This window comes from Stenella coeruleoalba (assembly GCF_951394435.1).
Source record: "Stenella coeruleoalba genome assembly, chromosome: 1".
NCBI classification, from domain to species: Eukaryota; Metazoa; Chordata; class Mammalia; order Artiodactyla; family Delphinidae; genus Stenella; species Stenella coeruleoalba.
The window spans coordinates 145,683,932-145,704,790 of record NC_137169.1 but is presented as its reverse complement, the minus strand read 5'-3'; the positions used below and the strand labels follow the sequence as shown (position 1 = coordinate 145,704,790).

The 20,859-nt window shown below is 45.6% G+C and overlaps 1 protein-coding gene across 1 annotated transcript in view; it reads right to left on the bottom strand.

The window, feature by feature from the left end:
• CNIH3 (cornichon family AMPA receptor auxiliary protein 3) overlaps positions 1–20,859 on the bottom strand; it is a 121,019-nt gene that overhangs the window by 71,858 nt on the left and 28,302 nt on the right. Inside the window, exon 2 of the mRNA XM_079939507.1 lies at positions 727–795. Coding sequence (XP_079795633.1) covers positions 727–795 — 69 coding nt within the window. The remainder of the gene's footprint in view (positions 1–726; positions 796–20,859) is intronic.

Sequence of the window (20,859 nt, the reverse complement as noted above, 5' to 3'; positions counted from 1 at the left end):
GCACTGAGCAGAGGGGCGGACAGCCAACACCCACCCCCACTCAACAGACGTGAGGTCTCCCTCCTCTCCCTGCGTCGAGGCCTCTTTCTGCATCCATTCCAGGGCACGTGGGAGGGCAGCAGGCACGGCGCGACAAGCCAGCTGGCGCAGCAGAACTCTGGGAAGAGCAGGTGCTGGGGCAGGAGGTCTCTCACATGCTGAACCCGGGCCGGACAACCAGACGGCATCGGGTTCCCCAGGGGGAGGCAAGCTGACCTCAGGCCTGCAGAGTCTCCCGAGATGAATGCTTCCCGGGTGAAGGATATGGGGTGAGTAGCTGCATACAACAACCCCCCTGCAAGCCTCCCTCGGAGAAACCTGGCCAAGTGCAGAGCAGGGACAGCCATGGTGATGCTCCTACACCTGCCAACATGGTGGCCAGCCCGAGCCTCTCTCCTTGTTCAAGGGGGCGTAGCCAAAACCCACTAACATGGGGCCTTGAGGACTCCACAGCCACAGCACACAGACCTCTCCCACCCAGGTGGTGGGACTGCTATACTTGACTTTGCATGATAAATGGAGACCTCAGCAGCCTGAGGAAAGACCGCCCCGAGCCAGGCATGGAGGTGCAGCCCGGGCCGAGCCTGCACTTCACTCCTCCTACTCATGGAGACCTCGCCCTCCTTCACAGGCCCCGGGTGGCCTGGGGTGACACCACCCTTCCGGCCACCAGCACCCACCACCTACCGCATGAACAGGGTTGCACTGGTCGATGGGGTTCTTAAAATCCGTCCTTAACTCATCAAAGGCAATTATCTGAAACAGAAAACACAGAATCAAGATGTTAGTGTCAATGCACCACATCAAAAGCTTCCTCTGATTTGGTCCAAAATAACTCAGGAGGCGGGCGAAGTGTATCAATGACACAAGACTGGCCAGGGGTCAATCACTGCCAAAGCTGGTAATGGGCACCTGGGGTTGATTGTACTCTCCTGTCTATGTCTGTGTATGCTTAAAAATCCCCAAAAGAGGGCTTCCCTGGTGGCGCAATGGTTGAGAGCCCGCCTGCCAATGCAGGGGACACGGGTTCGTGCCCCGGTCTGGGAGGATCCCACATGCCGCAGAGCGGCTGGGCCCGTGAGCCATGGCCTCAGAGCCTGCGCGTCCGGAGCCTGTGCTCCGCAACGGGAGAGGCCACAACAGTGAGAGGCCCGTGTACCCTCCAAAAAAAAAAAAAAAAAAAAAAAAAAAAATCCCCAAAAGAGGGAATGGGAGGGATGTTGTTTAAGGGTAGATACTTAAAACTAACAGATATGTAAGTCCTGGAGACCTAAAACAGTACAGTGATTATAGACAACAAAATTGTATTATAAACATTAAACTTGCTAAGAGACTAGATCTTAATTGTTCCCAGTACTTGAAGAAATGATAACTATGTGATGGGACAGAGTTGTTAGCTAACGCTACAGTGGCAACCATATTGCAACATCAATGTAGCAAATCTCTATGCTGTACACCTTAAATGTACTCAATGCTGTATGTCAAATATATCTCAATTTTTTAAATCCCCAAAATAAAGTTTTTTAAGTTTCCTGTGCTTCACAAAAATGTAGAGAAAACTCTGTTTCGATGAGAGCAGTTTGGGGTTTGGATAAAGGCATACAAAAATTTAAAACTTCAAACCAGCACTTTCCATTTTCTCCTTCAGGAAAAAACTGTTTACTTTTTATTTTTGTTTATTCTGGCAGAGATGCTGATTAGAAGTTAAATGGATAGAAGTCAGGCAAATGGGAGAAGAGAAAAGTCAAGAAAGCAGAGTTGACAGGAATAGAAACAACCCAATCTCTAGCCGTCCACAGCCCAGCCTGGACGATCAGCTCCTGGACAGTCAAGGCATCACACCTCGGTCCATCGCACTTGGGTTCTCAAGGTCATTCTGGACAGAGACACAGAGGTCCCCAGAGAGCAATGGTTTCCCCCTTTGTCTGGAGGGGAGAATGTTGGAAGTGACCTTCTCTGGTCACAGAACGAGGCGTGACCCAGGCACAGAAAGAACTAACTAGAGGTGAAGCTTCCTAACCCCGGCCCACCTTGTCCCCCAGATGTCCCCAGGGAGACTCAGGGACAGAACAAGGTGGTATTCAGACAGGAGAGTGTCCTCTCTTAGGGTGTGGACGTCTTAGGTCCTCTCCTGGGCTGCACACAAATGGACAAACCAACTCCCCCAGGAAGGCACATCCCAGGGGTCCCTGAACACTTAGCAGAATTGCTGAAGCAATGAAGCTGCCACCCCACCCTCAACAGTCCCTGTTCCTGCAGCATGGAGGTGAAAGTAAGTACCAAGTGAGGGAAAACAACACGCTTCCCTCGAAAAAGCAAGTGTGCTTTTAGAGTAATCACATGTCATTCTGATTTCAATACTCCTGCAGAATTAGGGGGAAATTCTAGTACGAGTTGTATTAAATAGACACATTTCTATATCATCCCTCGCCAGGTAGTTCATTATCCAGCCTATACCTGTAGTAACAAGAAACTCACCACTTACTGAAGATGCTCCTTCCGTTCCTGGCTACCTCTAATCAATCATCATCTTCCTTTACTGAACTTACATATAACTCCCTAAGGTTTCCACCCACACACTAAGCCAGGGTCAGCAAACTACAGCCTGCAGGCCAAATCTAGCCTGCCACCCATTTCTGTACAACCTGTGAGCTAACAATGGTTTTTACACCTTTAATATAGTAGAAAAAAATCAAAAGAAGAATACTATTTTGTGGCATGTAAAAACTATATCATATTCAAATTTCAGTTTCCATCAATAAAGTTTCATTGGAACGTAGACACAATGATTCTTTTATATATGGTCTATATTCTTACACTATGATGGCAGAGCTGAGTAGCTGCACAGATACCATATGGCCAGCAAAGCCCCAAATAGTTAGTATCTCACCCTTTACAAAAAAAAAATTTGCCAACCCCTATTCTATTCTTTTATTTCTCCTCTAGAGTGGCAGTGTCCAATATGGTAGCCACATTTGGCTATTTTAATTAGTTAAAATTAAATGTAAAATTCAGTTACTACACTTTAATTGCTCAAAATCACATCTGTCTAGTAGCTATTAAACAGCACAGATGTCAAACATTCCCATCATCACAGAAAGTTCTATTGTGTACAGCACTGCTTTAGAGGCATAGAGGATCGTTGAATCACTCTTCCACAAGAAACCCCTTTAAGTATTGCCAGCTATGGTGAATGAAGCCAATCTTCCTTCTTCAGGCGAAATCTCTCCAACCTTTACTTAGATTAACTGGCACTAAGTTACCTCATCATTCTGATTGCCCTTCACTGACATTACAGGTTGTAAATGTCTTTACTAAAACATGACTGTCGGAACTGAACACCATACTCAAGGTGAGGTCAGATGGCTCAGAGAGTAAACGTCTCACTCCCCTCCTCTGTTCTGTAAACTACGCCTCTGTTAATGTAACCTGATAGCATTAGCCTACTGGTAGCCACATCACACTCCTGGTTTCATACCGAGCTTGCATTGCCTAAAAGCCCAGGTCTTCTTCATGTGCTTCAGTTTAACTAAGCCCACCTCATTCCAACATGTCCATTATTGGATTTGGGCACCTAAGAGCAGAAACTGACATTTATCCCTTTTAATTCCTCCCTATGGGTCTAATCTGTTGAGATATGATCTATCTCCCAACTACAAATCCTAATGAACATAATGTGTTCATTATCCACATTCGCCGTGATCTAAATACAAACAGAGCAGGACCAAGGGCAGAACCCAAAGCTTGCCACTCCTAGCTCCCGGGAGGCTGACATAAGCAATCTTTCGGCTCCTTATTTACCTAATTATAAAGACAATTCATCATATTTTGATCCATTCAACTGAAAGTAAATCTCTGGATAGCATTAGAACCCCATAACTGTTGGTGCAGCATATATAAGCTCCCCAAAGAGGCCGGGAGCTCATGGATGGAAGGAGTCAAGCCCTACATCGTGGCCATGACTGAAGACCCACTTGTGCAATTCCCACCTCCAGCCCTGACCTGGGCCCATGTCCCTGTCTAAGTGCCGGGATGTGGGTCTGGGCTGAAGCGAGCAAAGGCTGCCGGTGCTTAAAGCAGCAGGAGAGGGGCCATGGGGATTCCGAGTTGCTAAGTGCATCTGAGAGCGGGCAACCACTGCCCAACTCGGGTCCCGACTTGGAGGAGGGTGTGAAGAGAGGAAGGCCAGAGTGCAGCTTACACCTTTGAGCTCCATGAGATAACGGGTACTTTGTGGCTGTTTTCTGATGATGGTGATGGCGATGTGCACAGTGAGGATAAAGGCTTTCAGCATCCCTACCCCCGGTAACTACTCACTAAATGATCCTTCCATTCACTTGACAAACATTCAGTGAGCATCTTTCACACACAGGCACTGACGGGGCTAGCCCCTGCAGGTACAAAAATCAACAAGATACTGTTCCTGTCCTCACCAAGTTCCTGGGCTAGAAAGGAAGAGAAGCACGTAAACAAATCATTCTGCTACAATGTGATACGTGCTATATAAACAAGACGACTATAATAATAGCTAACATTTAGGGCATGCTCATTATATCCCAGCACCTCCACAGTCAAAACACAGAACGGCTCCATCACCCCCCAAAATTCTCTCCTGTTGCTCCTTTGGAGCCAACCCTTCCCCCATCCCTAACCCTAACCTCACCCCCACCCCGGACCCGGACCCGGCAACCATGAACCTCTTCTCTATCCCTATAGTTTTGTCTTTTCCAGAAAGTCATTTAAGTGCCACCACGCCGTATCTTGGCTTTTGAGTCTGGTTTCGTTCACTTAAGGTAACGCATGTAAGATTCAGCCACGCTGTTGCCTGTATCATCAGTTTGTTCCTTTCTGTTGCTGAGTAGTATTCCATTACAGAGATGAACCACAGTTTATTCATTCACCTGTTAAAGAACATGTGGGTTGTTTCCAGTTTTTTACAGTTATGAATAAAGCTGCTAGAGACATCTGCATAACAGTTTTCATCTAAATGTAAGTTTTCAATTTTCTTGGGCAAAGAGGAAATGGATCGCTGGTTCATGTGGTAAGTGTATGTTTATAAAAGAAATGGAGAAACTCTTTTCCAAAGTGGCTGTACCATTCTGTATGTCCACCAGCAACATATGAGAGTTCCAGTCACTCCACTTCCTCACCAAAACTTAGTATTGTCAGTTTGGGTTTCTTTCATTTTAGCCATTTCAATGGGTGTGTAGAGGTATCTCATTATAATTTTAATTTGCATTTCTCCAATGACTAATTACGTTGAGCAACTTTTCATGGGCTTAATGGCCATCTGTGTGTCTTCTTTGGTGAAGTGTGTGTTTAAATCATTTGCCTATTTTATTTTTTTAAATTTAGCTGTTTTCTTATTGATGATTTTTGAGAATTCTTTATACATTCTGGATACAAGTCCTTTGTCAGTTATGCAAATTGCAAATTTAAAAAATTTTTTTAATTGAAGAATAGTTGATTTATAATATTGTGTTAGTTTCTGGCGTATAGCAAAGTGATTCAGCTGTATGTATGTAGATATATTATTTTTCATATTCTTTTCCATTATGGTTTGTTACAAGATATTGAGTATAGTACAAGATATTGTGCTATACAGTAGGACCTTGTTGTTTATCTTTTATATATAGTAGTGTGTATCTGCTAATCCCAAACTCCTAATTTATCCCCCCCACCCCACTTTCCCCTTTGGTAACCACAAGTTTGTTTTCTATGTCTGTGAGTCTATTTCTGTTTTGTAAATAAGTTCATTTGTATAGTATGCAAATATTTTCTTCTATTCTGTATCTTGTCTTTTCATTCTTAATAGGATGTTTCTAAGAGCAAAAGTTTTTCATTTTAACATTTATCAGTTTATCCAATTTATCAGTTTTTCTTATATTGATCATACTTTTGGTGTTGGATCTAAGAACTCTTTTGGATCTAAGAACTCGTAAGGCCACAGAGATTTTCTCCTAGGTTTTTCTTCTAAAACCTAGGGTTTTCTTTATGGTTTAAACTAAAAATTCAATTTCTTTAATAGATTTAGGACTATCCGTTTATTTATTTCTTATTACATGAGCTTGGAGCATTTGTGACCTTAAGGAACTGGCTGATTTCACCAAAGTTGTCAAATTTATAGGTCAAATTTATATTCCGAGCCACCCTCACTGCTTGTTTCATTTTCCCTCTTGGTTTTCTTGCTAAACTTTTGAGATGGAGGCTTGAGTGAGCACAGAAAAGGCTAGAAAAGGCAGCAGCTAAACAGTGGAAACAGCAAGAGAAACAGTTCTTCCACAAGCTGCATAACAGAGGTTCTAGCTAATCAGATTGTCTATGACCTTGCCTGGGGCTGGGCTGTGCAGGAGATGATGCTCAAGAGGGAGAGAAGGTCAGATGCCAGGACCTAGTTGTGTACAGAGCTGGAGGCTCCAAGAGAGGCAGAGCCAGGGGCTGGGGAGTCCACAGAGAAGTCCAGAAAGGAAGGGAGCTCCAAGAAGAGAAACACACTCGATGAGAAGCTGTTTCTGTGAACCTTGAGCCCTGACCCTGCCACCACTAGTCCTGGGCTAACTCATCCCCCAAAAGTCCTGACCCAAACCCTCCAGCTGCTCCCCAGCACCCCGGCCCCAGGATCATGAATCAACAATTCACTGGCCTTTGGAAGAATTAATATTGTTAAAATGGCCTTACTACCCAAAGCAATCTACAGATTTTATGTGATCCCTATCAAAGTACCCATGACATTTTTCACAGAACTAGAACAAATAATCCTAAAATTTATATGGAAGCACAAAAGACCCAGAACTGCCAAAGCAATCCTGAGGAAAAAGAACGAAGCAGGAGGCATAACCCTCCCAACTTCAGACAATACTACAAAGCTACAGTCATCAAAACAGCATGGTATTGGCACAAAAACAGACATATGTATCAATGGAACAGAATAGAGAGCCCAGAAATAAATCCTCACACCTACCGTCAATTAATCTTCGACAAAGGAGGCAAGGATATACAATGGAGAAAAGACAGTCTCTTCAGCAAGTGGTGCTGGGGAAGCGGGACAGCTGCATGTAAATCAATGAAGTTAGAACACTGTCTCACACCACACACAAAAATAAACTCAAAATGGCTTAAAGATTTAAATATAAGACATGACACCATAAAATTCCTAGAAGAGAACACAGGCAAAACATTCTCTGATGTAAACCAGAGCAATGTTTTCTTAGGTCAGTCTCCTAAGGCAAAAGAAATAAAAGCAAAAAAACAAAAAAAACAAAAAAAAAGGAGAGAGAGAGAGAAAGACCTAATCAAATCAAACTTATAAGCTTTTGTACAGCAAAGGAAACCATAAACCAAACGAAAAGACAACCTACAGAATGGGAGAAAATATCTGCAAGTGATACGACTGACAAGGAATTAATTTCCAAATTATACAAAGAGCCGATATAGCTCAATATCAAAAAAGAAAAAATCAAAAACTGGGCAGGAGACCTAAATAGACATTCCTGCAAAGAAGACATACAGACGGCAAATAGGCACATGAAAAGATGCTCAACACCACTAATACTAGAGAAATGCAAATCAAAACTACAATGAGGTATCACCTCACACCAGTCAGAATGGTCATCATTAGAAAGTCTATGAATAATAAATGCTGGAGAGGGTGTGGAGAAAAGATGACCCTCCTACACTGCTGGTGGGAATGTAAACTGGTGCAGCCACTATGGAAAACAGTATGGAGTTTCCTTAAAAAAAAAAAAATAGAGCTACCATACAATCCAGCAATCCCACTCATATGCATATATCTGGAAAAGATGAAAACTCAAATTTGAAAAGATGCAGGGGCCCCAATGTTCATGGCACCACTATTTACAGTAGCCAAGACATGGAAGCAACCTAAATGCCCACTGACAGATGAATAGATAAAGAGATGTGGTGTGTGTATATATATATATATATATATATATATGTATATATATATATGTATATATATATATATATATATATATACACACACACACCATGGAATATTACTCAGCCATAAAAAAGAATGAAATAATGTCATTTGCAGCAACATAGATGGAACTAGAGATTATCATACTAAGTGAAGTAAGTCAGACAGAGAAAGTCAAGTATCATATGACATCACTTATATGTGGAATCTAAAAGAATGATACAGGGCTTCCCTGGTAGCGCAGTGGTTGGGAGTCCGCCTGCCGATGCAGGGGACGCAGGTTCGTGCCCCGGTCCGGGAAGATCCCGCGTGCCGCGGGGCGGCTGGGCCCGTGAGCCATGATCGCTGAGCCTGTGTGTCCGGAGCCTGTGCTCCGCAACGGGAGAGGCCACAACAGTAAGAGGCCCGCGTACCAAAAAAAAAAAAGAAAAAAAGTAAAAGAATGATACAAATGGGCTTTCTTACAAAACTGAAATAGACTCACAGACATAGAAACAAATTTATGGTTACTAAAGGGGAAGGGGGGAGGGATAAATTAGGAGCTTGGGATTAACAGATACGCACTACTATATATAAAACAGATAAACAACAAGGTCCTACTGTTTAGCACAGGGAACTATATTCAATATCTTGTAATAATCTATAATGGAAGAGAATCTAAAAAAGTATATATATAAAACTGAATCACCTTGCTGTCTACCAGAAACCAACACAACATCGTAAACCAACTATACTTCAATAAAAATTCACTGGTTAAATGAAGGCCCTGTGAGGGGCCTCACCAGGGATTAGAGCCCCTCCTGTGCAATGTCAGCCAGGTGTGGGTCAGCCCTAACTCTAGACAGCCTCCATCCCATCGGGCCTCATCCCGAGGTGGGAAGCAGCCTGGACCCACTTCAAGAGGCAGGGAATCACAGAAATCCTCTACAAAGCATCTCAAGAAGGCTTCTTTCTTCAGGCCCACAGCGTTTATAATTAGGAGATCAAAAGTCACCTTGCTTGTCTGAAACAGTTATTCTGCTAAAAATAACTATGCTCTACTATGAAAAAACCTTCCTGGAAGAGTAAGAATGAGAGAAAATTCAACCTCCATTAGCTAATAAGTCCCCAGGGCTGCCCCATCACAGAGTTTAGCATTCGGAAAAGCCTCTTTTGTCTGGAACATTCTCTCCCCTGTGTTCGTTCCACAGTGTCCTCTGGTTTCTGAAAGATCTACACCGGTTGAAGCCTCACAATCTTGGATTTGTATCACATTATCTCACTGAAACATTCCATCTGCACAAGGACTCCGTGCACTGGATATCCCCCTGGTGTACAGTTCGGGAAACCAAGCCCCAGGCAGAGCGTTTGAATGAAGTACTGGCCATGGCACAGTGGGCGAGTGACAGCCCACACCAGGAACCGGGTTTCTGAATCCTGGTCAGCTGATGCTCCGTGTAGCACAGTGCGTTGTCTCTCTGTGACTTGAAATCGTTCAAAGAAAGTGTTGTTATTAAAGATGCCCAAAAGACTCTTTCCTAGGCACCCACCGTGTCCCTGGCACTGCCCTTGGCTCTGGAATACAGTGATGAGCCAGAAGATAAGGTCCCTGTGCTCACAGACAGGGGCAGGGGACAGAATCAATCAATAAATAAACAAGAAACATACCTTAAAATGATAGGCTGCCTGAAGAAAGTATAATACAACAGGGTGATATGAAGACCTAGAATTGGAGGGCAGTCAAGGAAGGCCTCTTGGAGGAGGTGCCGTTTCAGGTGAGAGGCTGAATGACCAGGAGCCAGACATGGAAATTTCCAGAAGGAAGTTACTAGGGCCTGCAGAGGCCCTAGTGGGAAACAAGGTCGGTGGGGATGAGGTGCCAAAAGGCCACGGCAGCTGAAGCCCAGTGACAGAAAGAGACACTGGGAGGGGATGAGGCCAAGAGCGGGACTGGCCAAGAATCCCACCTGGTGTGGGACTCATCTAACCGGCTCCGCGAAGCAGACCTGTGAGCTGAGACCCTGCTCAGCCCAACTACTCCGTTGGTGATACGGCCTCTACGTTACTCACAGAACTGAGTGCGTCTGCTGCTTGTGGTCTCACAATCCAACAAAGGGGTGTGACCGAGGGGGACGTCGATGAGACAGGTCAGTGTGTGTGAATGCAGTGTCAGGTATGCACACTGAGGAGTAGGTGGTGGGATGACGATCTTTGGGTCCTTTCTGCAAGGCCGCTAATTCACCCAGAAAAAAAGTCAGTGGTCAGAGGCAGTATGAGAAAAGACCAGGAATCCTGGCTAGTCAGACCCAGGAAGCCAGAGAATGATTTGGGGCTAACCCACCCCAGAGAGCAATCGGACACTGGGAAAAGCTGTCCAAAGTCTTCTAATGAGAGGACACGTGGGGCCTGAGCCCCCCCGAATTTCCGCCTACCGATCCATCCATCAACAGGGACAGCTCTGTCACCCAGGCGTGCATTCAGACTCCTATCTGCAGTAGGGCCACCTGGGCAGAACTTCTTGATTTCTCCATGTTATAAGTTGAATAGTGTCCCCCCCAAAGTCACCTCAAACCTCAGAATGTGGCCTTATTTGGAAACAGGGTCTCTACGGATATAATCAGTTAAAATGAGATCATACTAGACTAGAGGCCCCAAATCCAGCGTCCTTGTAAGACACAGAAAAGGACACACAGAAATGGGGAGTGGTGCAGCTACAAACCAGGGAGCACCGAGGGTTGTCAGGGGCCATCAGGAGCCGGAAGACACAGGGAAGGATCTTCCCTAGAGCCGTCAGAGGGAGTAGGGCCCTGCCCTGACTTCACACTTCCAGCTTCCAGAACTATGAGAGAATACATTCCAATTAAGTCACCTAGTTTGTGGTAATTAGTTAAGGGAAACATATAGAGTCCACTTGCAAAATAGCTGAAACCGTTGCTGCCGTGACCTAAGATGTTATCAGGAAAAAATGGCTTTTGGTGCCACCCGTGAATGTTAGTTAGTGAAAGAAACAGACAGGAGCATTTCCAACCCAAAATAAATACCTCCCCGGGGAAGCAGGCTTTCATACTCACTACAAGCCTTCCTGTAAGTTCCCTAAAGCCACACTAAGAATATACTTTTAATTTAGAAAGAAGTCAGTTTTTTACTTCCTCTCCATGTCTTGTGCCAACAAGAGCAATTCCTTCAAACCACTGCCCAAGCCTTGGGGCCGTTTTTGAGAGTCAGGAGCTCCACCGGATGGGAGAGAGACGGGGCACGGGAACAGATTTATTGGCTGTACCACATGGGCTTAGGGTTAGTGTCGCTTTTATGTCTGATGCTGGAGCAGCTGAAGAGTCCTAAAGGTTCTGTTCACTGATTCTAAACTGCTACAGGCAACTGTTTGCTAAGCCACACCTGAACCCCCAAGAAGATGGACTCCACACTCATGGGTACCACACAGGTAGGCCCCATGTCCCCTTCCCGCGCCATCACAGAGTGAGCCACCATTGGCTCCATGCCTACCTGCGTCACGACAGGTGCTGCCTCTTTAGGGGGAAGAGCCCTGCACCCGGAGGAGAGCTCGGTGGGGTCTTTACCCTGCAGGGACTAGCTGTGTAACCTTGGGCTTGTCATCACTTTTCCAGGCTGTGGTTTCCTTATCCACAAAATGGGAATAATAACTCTCCCTACGTCAACTGGTTGCCACGTGAAATGAGGTGCCAGAGACCACAGTGTCAGAGCAGGAGAAATAAAGATGGTGTTGGATGAAGAATGAACTGCCATTATATAAAAGGCTCCACACGGCAGAATGGTTAGCATGTGCCTGTGAGTCAGAAACCCTCAGTTCATATCCAAACTCCACCTCATCTATCTGAGTGACTGCAGGCAAAGTGTTTAACCTCTCCAACCTCAGTGTCCTCAAATAGAAACAGGAGACAGTAAGGGTTCTACCTCCTACTGGGGCTGTGAGGATCAAACGAAATAATGTCCATAAAGCACTGGGCGCGATGCCTAGTGCATAGCAACAATAAACATTAATTACTACTTTTATCGCTGTAGTTGTTACCACCGTACAGATGTTTGGGCCCCACCTCCCTGATTTTGAGCACAGTCATTAGCATCACACAGTCTGGATCCAGGAGAACCCAGGCACTTTAGGGAAGGAGGATGTAGGTAGGAGCGAAGGGCAGAGCTGCTCTGACGACACGCGTGGGTGAGAAAGCGCTAGGGCCCATCCTGTCACGGGTGGGAGACTGAACACTGGGATGCTGGGAAGGAGGCTGGGATCAGCAGGTGAGCTGGGAAAGGAGGCATCAGCTGCCCCCAGACCAGCCCCTAGACCTGAATGATGAGTACAAATTGGGGAACACAGGACACGGCCTATCAGCCATTGCCTCTGCCGGAATTTGAAGACACAGGTGGTTCTGACATTGCTTCCCTGGTCCCCGTCTAGTTAACAGAAAACAAAGAACCCCCCAGAGCCAGGCACATCTGGGATGGGAGGCAAGAGAGCAGGAGACCAGGCAGGTCCAGCTGACTTTCTCCTGCCGACACTCAGCAGGGCAGTCCCCAGCTCCAGCCAGCAGCCATCCGGTCAGGGTGAAATCCAGAGGGGAGGAGGGGATGAGAAGGCGCCCCCCCCCCACCGTCTGCTGACTTGTGGTGGGCAAGGCAGCCCCCTCTGAAGAACACATGCCGTGAGGCAGGGGTGGGAGTGTAATAGGGAAGAACAAATCTAACTCCATATTGGATCTGTTTCTTTTACTTTAACCTTTGTATTCTATTGCTTTTTCTGCAAGAATATTGCCTATAGCCTGAAATATACAGGATAGCCCATTCTCAAGGCTCTGAACTTTAAAGGTATAACACTTTTCCACTCACACAGAGATAAAAAGTTGCGGAACAGAGAATAACATTTGTCTTGTTGGAGGTTTACAGGACCATCACGACCTATAGACACCTATAAGGACAGCTGCAAGAACAAAGGATTCTGACACCAAGAAGTCTGCAACAACCAACAACTTTTAGTATGTAAGAAGCCTGAATTCTAACTTGGGTAAGATGGTTCTTTGGGACACTAGTCCACCATCTTCTCAGTTGGCTGGCTTTCCACATAAAGTCACTATTCCTTGTCCCGACAATTCGCCTCTCGATTTATTGACCTGTTTTGTGGTGAGCAGTACGAGCTTGGACAAGCTTGGACTCGCTAACAGGAGGAGGGCAGCAGCAGGCAGCCTTCTGGGGTCTTCCCGGTCCCACTCGATCAGGCCCCAGCCGTCTGCTTCTCCCAGCCCCCAGCTCAGCCAGCACCCACAGCGCCACAGCCCACCACGTGAAGCAAGTCGCAGACCACAGAGTGTTCTAAGCAACTAGTGCCAGCCCCAGTTCCCACCTCCTCCTACCAAGTTTGTGTTTGCTCTGCCATCCTTGGTTCTCAGACGTGAGATTTCAGGAGGAATTTCTGGCCTGAAGGGTTCGGGGACCCTCCAGACACCCTTTGGGGTCTTGGCCATCAGCCTCCCACATGGCTCTTGGAATTTCCTCTTGATGGTTCCAGCATCCTCTGCTCCTTGGGACAAGCAAATGCCTCCTCCAGCCCCCAGGCCTGGAGCACTCCACAGCCAGCGGGCCCAAGCTCTGGGGGGACTGCACACCCAAGGGTGAGTGTGAACATGCATCAGTGAGGTCCCCACACCCCAAAGAATCTCCCAGGAAGAGCCATCATTAGTCATTCTTAAAAAATGCTTACTAGGATCTACCATTTGCCAGGCACTGTGGTAAGAACTGGAGATACTACAAAAAGAAAGGCAGACGGGCACTGGGCTCTACCAGTGACCAAGGCTCTCTCCTTGCCCAGGCTCTTCTGAGCCCTCTTCCCAGCTAGGCTTCAGCCCTGGGCTCCATGTCCATCCTTGCAGAGTCTAGTTTTAGCAAGAATCCTGCTAAGCTGGTTTGGAGAGAATCCCCACTCTCGATATCTGATCACCCTGGGCTGTCTTCAGCAAGAATCCTATTAAGTCAGTGTAGTAAAAGTCCCCCCACCCTTGATATCACCTCTTAGTGATTTTCCATCGCCAACCCCTTCACCCTGCTCCTTGACTACAAATCCCTGTTGTGCTTGTATTCAGAATTAAGCCCAATCTCTCTCCCCTCTTGCAATAGCCCTGAATAAAGTCTTCCTTACCACTTTAACAAGTGCCAGACCATTTTTTTTTTTTTAACACCAACTTCGATTTATTCTCTTGTGTTAACTCTGAAAAAGCAACATCCTCTGGGAGCAGTAGCCTATTAAGCAAGACATTGATTTTTGCAAATGTAAGTGTGAACTCTTTAATCAAATTGAAGGTGGAATGTGTATAAAGGGAGGCAGAACTCCAAGCTCTGGGCCAGAACTTAAGTTTTTTCAAGTTGTTGGCGGTGAGTTGCTTCTTTTGGTTTGAGATCCGCAGGAGCAGAGGGTGAACTAACCGTACTCCTTGGTTCATGACACATCACCACCATGGGTCTGAGGAAGTCCCTCTCTTACTTTATTTACTCATCTATTCATTTCCTTTTCTCCCATTAGCCCTTTCCCTCCATCATAGGTGATTATTGGTTTATGTTTACTGTGTATCTTTCTCTTTGTTGTGTTCTTCCAAAATGTGTGTGTTTGTGTGCATATATTCTTTAAATAAATTTATATATTTATTTATTTGGCTGCATTGGGTCTTCATTGCTGCACACGGGCTTTCTCTAGTTGCGGTGAGTGAGGGCTACTCTTCGTTGTGGTGCACGAGCTTCTCACTGCGGTGGCTTCTCTTGTTGCGGAGCACGGGCTCTAGGCACACGGGCTCAGTAGTTGTGGCTTGTGGGCTCAGTAGTTGTGGCTTGCGGGCTCTGGAGCGCAGGCTCAGTAGTTGTGGCACACGGGCTTAGTTGCTCTGTGGCATTTGGGATCTTCCCGGACCAGGGCTCGAACCCATGTCCCCTGAATTGGCAGGCAGATTCTTAACCACTGCGCCACCAGGGAAGTCCAATGTGTGCATATATTTTATCAATAATTTACCTAACTGTATTTCATTCTCTTTCTTCCCTTTTGCACTCAGCAGCGTAGCTACAGGGCTCCACAGGCGTAGCCACTACGGTTTGCCTACCAATGCTCCCAGTGAGAGACACCGATTTGACCTTTGCACATCAAATAATGCTCCCAAATCCCCACGGATGTTCCCTTAAGGATTGGTCTGGCAATTTTATCGAGATTTATACCTAGGAGTGGAACTGCTGGGCCATGTGGTTTATGTTTTTTCCTAAATTGAACTAAGTACTCCCCTGCTACCCTCCTAAGTGGCTGTACTCCCCCAGCAGTGCTGAGGGCTCTGCATCCCACATCCCAGCCAACACCTGGCAGCATCCAGCTTTCCAGCTTTTGACGTCTAATAGGTTTTAAGGTTTGATCTTTCTGTTGTTTTAACTTGCATTTCTCCAGAAAGAGCCTCTCTCCATATAATGGAGAGCCTTTTAGATTTCTTTTTCTGTAAATTGCCACCTGAGCTGCTTGGTCCATTTTTCTATGTGGTGGCTGCCATATTTCTTTTTGAGTCGCACTTGTTGCTGGTATGTTGTAGATGTGAATCCTCTTTCAGTTTTAGACATTTTGAATACTTTTTCTCATCCGTCACCTATTAATTAACTGTGGTATCCTTCATTGAGTGGAAATCCATTTCTTAAAGTTTTTTTTTTAAGAAGTCCTTCCTTGCCCCTAAGACAGAAAGATAGATGCTTATGTTATTTTCCATTTTCTTTATGAGATTATAGAACTCTAGTTAGTCCTTTCCTGTCCTCCAACACCAGTGACTTGGCTATAGTGAGTCAACTCAAGGGATCAGAATTACTTCAGTCACTGAATATTTAATGAGCACCTACTATGAGAGGCATTGTGCTTGGAGCTGCAGGTAGAAGATAGGACATGGTCCTTGGACTCAATGACAGGAGTGGAGTAAGAACACGTGACATGACAGGAGATGAGAGAAGTCAGGAAAGGGCAACCCTAAGTTGAAGGAATGAAATTTCCACTTGCAAACTGCCTGGAAGAGACTTGTCTCAGTAGGCATATGTAAATCATATGTAGGTCAGATGAAAATGACTATGCAAATATTTGTATATCCCAAGAACAGCCCAGAGAGGAACATCCTTGGGGCTTTAGAATTCCTTTCCCAGTCTAATGTAAATTGGTACAGCCACTATGGAGAACAGTATGGAGATTCCTTAAAAAACTAAAAATAGGGCTTCCCTGGTGGTGCAGTGGTTAAGAATCTGCCTGCCAACGCAGGGGACACAGGTTCGAGCCCTGGTCCTGGTCCGGGAAGATCCCACATGCCACGGAGCAACTAAGTCAGTGCACCACAACTACTAAGCCTGCGCTCTAGAGCCTGTGAGCCACAACTACTGAGCCCGTGTGCCACAACTACTAAAGCCCACGTGCCTAGAGCCTGTGCTCCGCAACAAGAGAAGCCACCGCAATGAGAAGCCCGCGCACCGCAACAAAGAGTAGCCCCCGCTCGCCACAACTAGAGGAAGCCCGCACACAACAACGAAGACCCAACACAAGCAAAAATTTAAAAAAAAAACAAATAAATAAATTAAAAGAAAAAAAAAACTTTGTCAAGAAAAAAATTAACAACTAAAAATAGAGCCACCATATGATCCTGCAATCCCACTCCTGGGCACATATCTGGAGAAAACCATAATTTGAAAAGATACATGCACCCCAATGTTCATTGCAGCACTATTTACAACAGTTAAGACATGGAAGCAACCTAAATGTCCACTTCCAGATGAATGGATAAAGAAGATGTGCTGTATATATATACAATGGAATATGACTCAGCCATAAAAAAGGAATGAAATATTGCCATTTGCAGCAACATGGATGGACCTAGAGATAGATTATCATACTAAGTGAAGTAAGCCAAAGACAAATACCATATGATATTGCTTATATGTGGAATCTTAAAAAAAAAATGATACAAGTGAACTTATATACAAAACAGAAACAGACCCACAGACACAGAAAACAAACTTATGGTTACCAAAGGGGAAAGGAGGTGGGAGGGATAAATTGGGAATTTGGGATTAACATATACACACTACTATATATAAAATAGATAACCAACAAGGATCTACTGTATAGCATGGAGAACTATACTCAATATTTTGTAATACCTATAAGGGAAAAGAATTTGAAGAAGAATATATACATATATATATATACACACATATATATATGTATATATTGATATATAACTGAATCACTTTGCTGTACACCTGAAACTAACACAACATTCTAAATCAACTATACTTCAATTAAAAAAAAAAAACAGAATTTTTTTCCCAATCTAGAAGGATTTGTACCAGGACTAGAATGTAAGGCTTTAACATTCAAGTCCTCAAAACCAAATGCGGAATCAATCACTAAGAAAAAATGGATCCAATGCACTCAGCTCAGCCTCCATGGTGCACCTAATGGGCAGACTCCTTCCTTGTAAAGCCATTTTCTGGGAGTCATTTCCTCCAAACCCACACACGCCCACGAATGAGTTTGGTGAAGGAAGGCTGAGCCATAATTCTCTGTGGAAACCTACACGGGCTGCTATGACACTTCTGGTAGCAAATGCCCGCTGGAATGATCTCCTGCCGAGAGACTCTCCCACCACCAGGGGAATATCTAAACGTTTTGTTTATTAAGGTTTTTAAAGGAGCACCATCTGCTTTGAGAAGTCTTAAGAGCCAGGCGCTATAAATTTAATAATTGAAATACTTCAATGGAAGAACAGCAACTACAGTATCAAGTGAGAACGAAACCAAAATGCCCAGGCCATGCTCCTGCTGGCACTCCTTCCAAAGCAGGGGAGAAAGCGGGATGGATAACTTCACAGCAAGGGTGTGTCAACACCCCACCTCCCTACCCTCACTACCTGCACGCTTATATAAGGTAAACAGCCTGGGCTCACGGAAAGGGCACTTTCCTGCACGGGAGTCAGGAACTTGAGTTTGGGTCCTGGCTCTGCTCTTGACTGTGTGATGTGGGGCAATCTCTTTGCCCTCTTGTGCCTCAGTTTCCTTGTGTGCCAAATCAGCACATGGGAGCAGATCAGCATTTCTGAACGTGGGACAGGAATGGTAAGCATTTCAGCTTTCTTAGGGAAGTTGTCAAAACACAAGGGGGCATGGGCCCTGCCCTGGATCTGTTAAATCAAAACTGGAGGAGAGCATTGCCAGGGCCAGTTGAGAACTACCTGACCATCGCTCCAGCTCTAATGTGCTGTGTGAGACTTGGAGAATGTTATCACGTCTCATCACCTGCAGCACCCTTCAGACCATAAAAGCCCAGCACATTAGCCTTCTCAGGAACTACAGACAGTCCTCAGGTTTATCACTAAGTCTTTAACTCTTACCTGTAGATACCATTCCATGGTGTAGGGAGAATGGGAAAAAAGCTATAAATCTCTTTGCAAATACAAACATCTTTAACATAGTAACCCTAATTGGAAACATAGCTTTGATCTCAAAAGTGAGTCCTGGCATATACCACATATGCAAAGCATATATGCAAAGGATCCCATTGGGTTATGAGTGGGATTTCAGGATGCAATGCTCTGTGAGAGGAGACACCGTTTTGTTCATCACTCCTGTGAGACAATAGAAAATAGATATATTGTTCTCTGCCCCTGTTCTCGGCACAGCGTTCCTAAAACTGTTACAAATTCCTAAGGGAGTAGGAACATCTTTCATCCTATTGAGGCAACTCTGGGTGGTCTCCTGGATGGCGGCTGGTCACCAGAAAGACCAAGTCATGATTAGACTGAAAGTTTGGAACTTTCAGCTCCCCATTCTCCAGAGAGGGGTGAGGGGCTGGAAATGAGTAAATGATTGATGATGCCCATAAGAGGAAGCTTCCATAAGATCCCAAGGGTATAGGGTTTGGAGAGCTCACAGGTTCGTGAAGACATCCACACTGGGAGGAGGATGCACCCCAACTCCATGAGGACAGAAGTGCCTGTGCTCAGGTCCCTCCCAGACCTCGCCTTATGTATCTCTTCATCTGGCTGTTCATCTGTATCCTTTATCATATCCTTTAATAACCTGGTAAACGTAAGAAGTGGTTCCCTGAGTTCTGTGAGCCGCTGAGGCAAATTAATCGAAACTGAGGAGGGGATCGTGGGAACCTCCAGTTTGTAGCCAGAAGTTGCATGGAAAGTGGGGACCTACCACTTACAGTTGACATCTGAAATGGGCAGCCGTCTTGTGGGACTGAGCCCTTCTACTGTGGGATCTGACGCTATCTCCATGCAGACGGTGTTAGAATTGAGTTCAATTGTAGGACACCCAGCTGATTTCTTGGTGTGGGGAAAAAACCTCCACACACTTGGTGACCAGAAGTGAAGCAGTAAAGGAAACACAACAGAAAGGGAAAACCCTCAGTTTTTCCTTATATGGCTGCATCCTCAGCTCTTGGATCAGGACCAGGCAGACAGTAGTTAATAAATATCTATTAAAAAGATGAATGGGGCTTCCCTGGTGGCGCAGTGGTTGAGAGTCCGCCTGCCGATGCAGGGCACACGGGTTCGTGCCCCGGTCTGGGAAGATGCCACATGCCGCGGAGCGGCTGGGCCCGTGAGCCATGGCCGCTGAGCCTGCGCGTCCGGAGCCTGTGCTCCGCAACGGGAGAGGCCACAACAGTGAGAGGCCCGCTTACCGCAAAAAAAAAAAAAGATGAATGAACGAGTTTGCCCATCTTTGTATCCTTGGCCCAGTGTTTGCAATAAACATTAAATGAGTGCATGAACAAGCATGGAACATTTTATACTTCTCAAAATATCTGTATAAATATTTCATTAGTTGATCACACCACCCACCCAATGCTTCTTGCAGACAAAGTGGGGGACGTCTTTCTCCTACCCCACGCTAGTCTTCCTAGGTGGATTTGTTTGTGCTTAAGGACAAATTATCTCCGCACCAAAGATGGAGCCCTGGGGGACTCAAGCATTCAGGAGGGTAGTTCCCTGAGGGCAGTCACATGTCCATCCATCATGAGGCAGGTCCCAGGATTCAAAACCTCCATCCAGATCGTTCTCCTCCAGACCCCCTAAGTGATTAACTGAATTTACCCATAGTTGAGAGAAGGAATCTCTCTCTCTCTCTCTCTCTCTCTCTCTCTCTCACACTCACACACACACACACACACACACACACACACACACACACACACACATCCCAAAGGAAGCCAAATAAGTTGGTTTGAAAATTTGGATCTAAGCTTCCCAGAAGCTAAAGTAGGAAGAGAAATCAGACACGTAGTTCTCAATGTCCAGAAAGAAAAAGGTTCCTCGGAGGAAACACTATCCCCAACACTCACATCTGAAAATTATTACCGCACTATTTTAACCACAGTAGAGGACACACACAACTAACACAGCAACACAGCAATAGGTGTTAGACTTTTCCTTGGCGCCACCCTCAATGATGGCTGAGAAGTCAACACAAAATGTGACTCAGGAAAAACATTTTATGGAGGCAGGACAACAGCACCCAGATTTTGAATGTGCTGCAAATAGTCTTCTGCTAATGTATCTCCCAACAAGGCGTCTGAACAGTTGGAGAACACGCAGAAAGAGGTTGGGTTTCAGCAGAGACCTCAACTGCAGGTGATCTGTGCTGCTCCTACCACATGGAGCTCCAGCGGCCGCCAGTGACCCTGACAATGATTTGCGAAAATGAGGATTCTAACCAGGCTCCTCTCTCCTGCCTGGATGTCCATTTCCCTTCCATCTGAAGGTAAGCTACGCTGAAAAGTCTCCATTTGCCCCTCCAGATCCCCTTCCACCCTCCTCCACCCTATGCTCAGTCTCTTGAGAAAGGTACCACCTGGCCTTCCTTGCCCT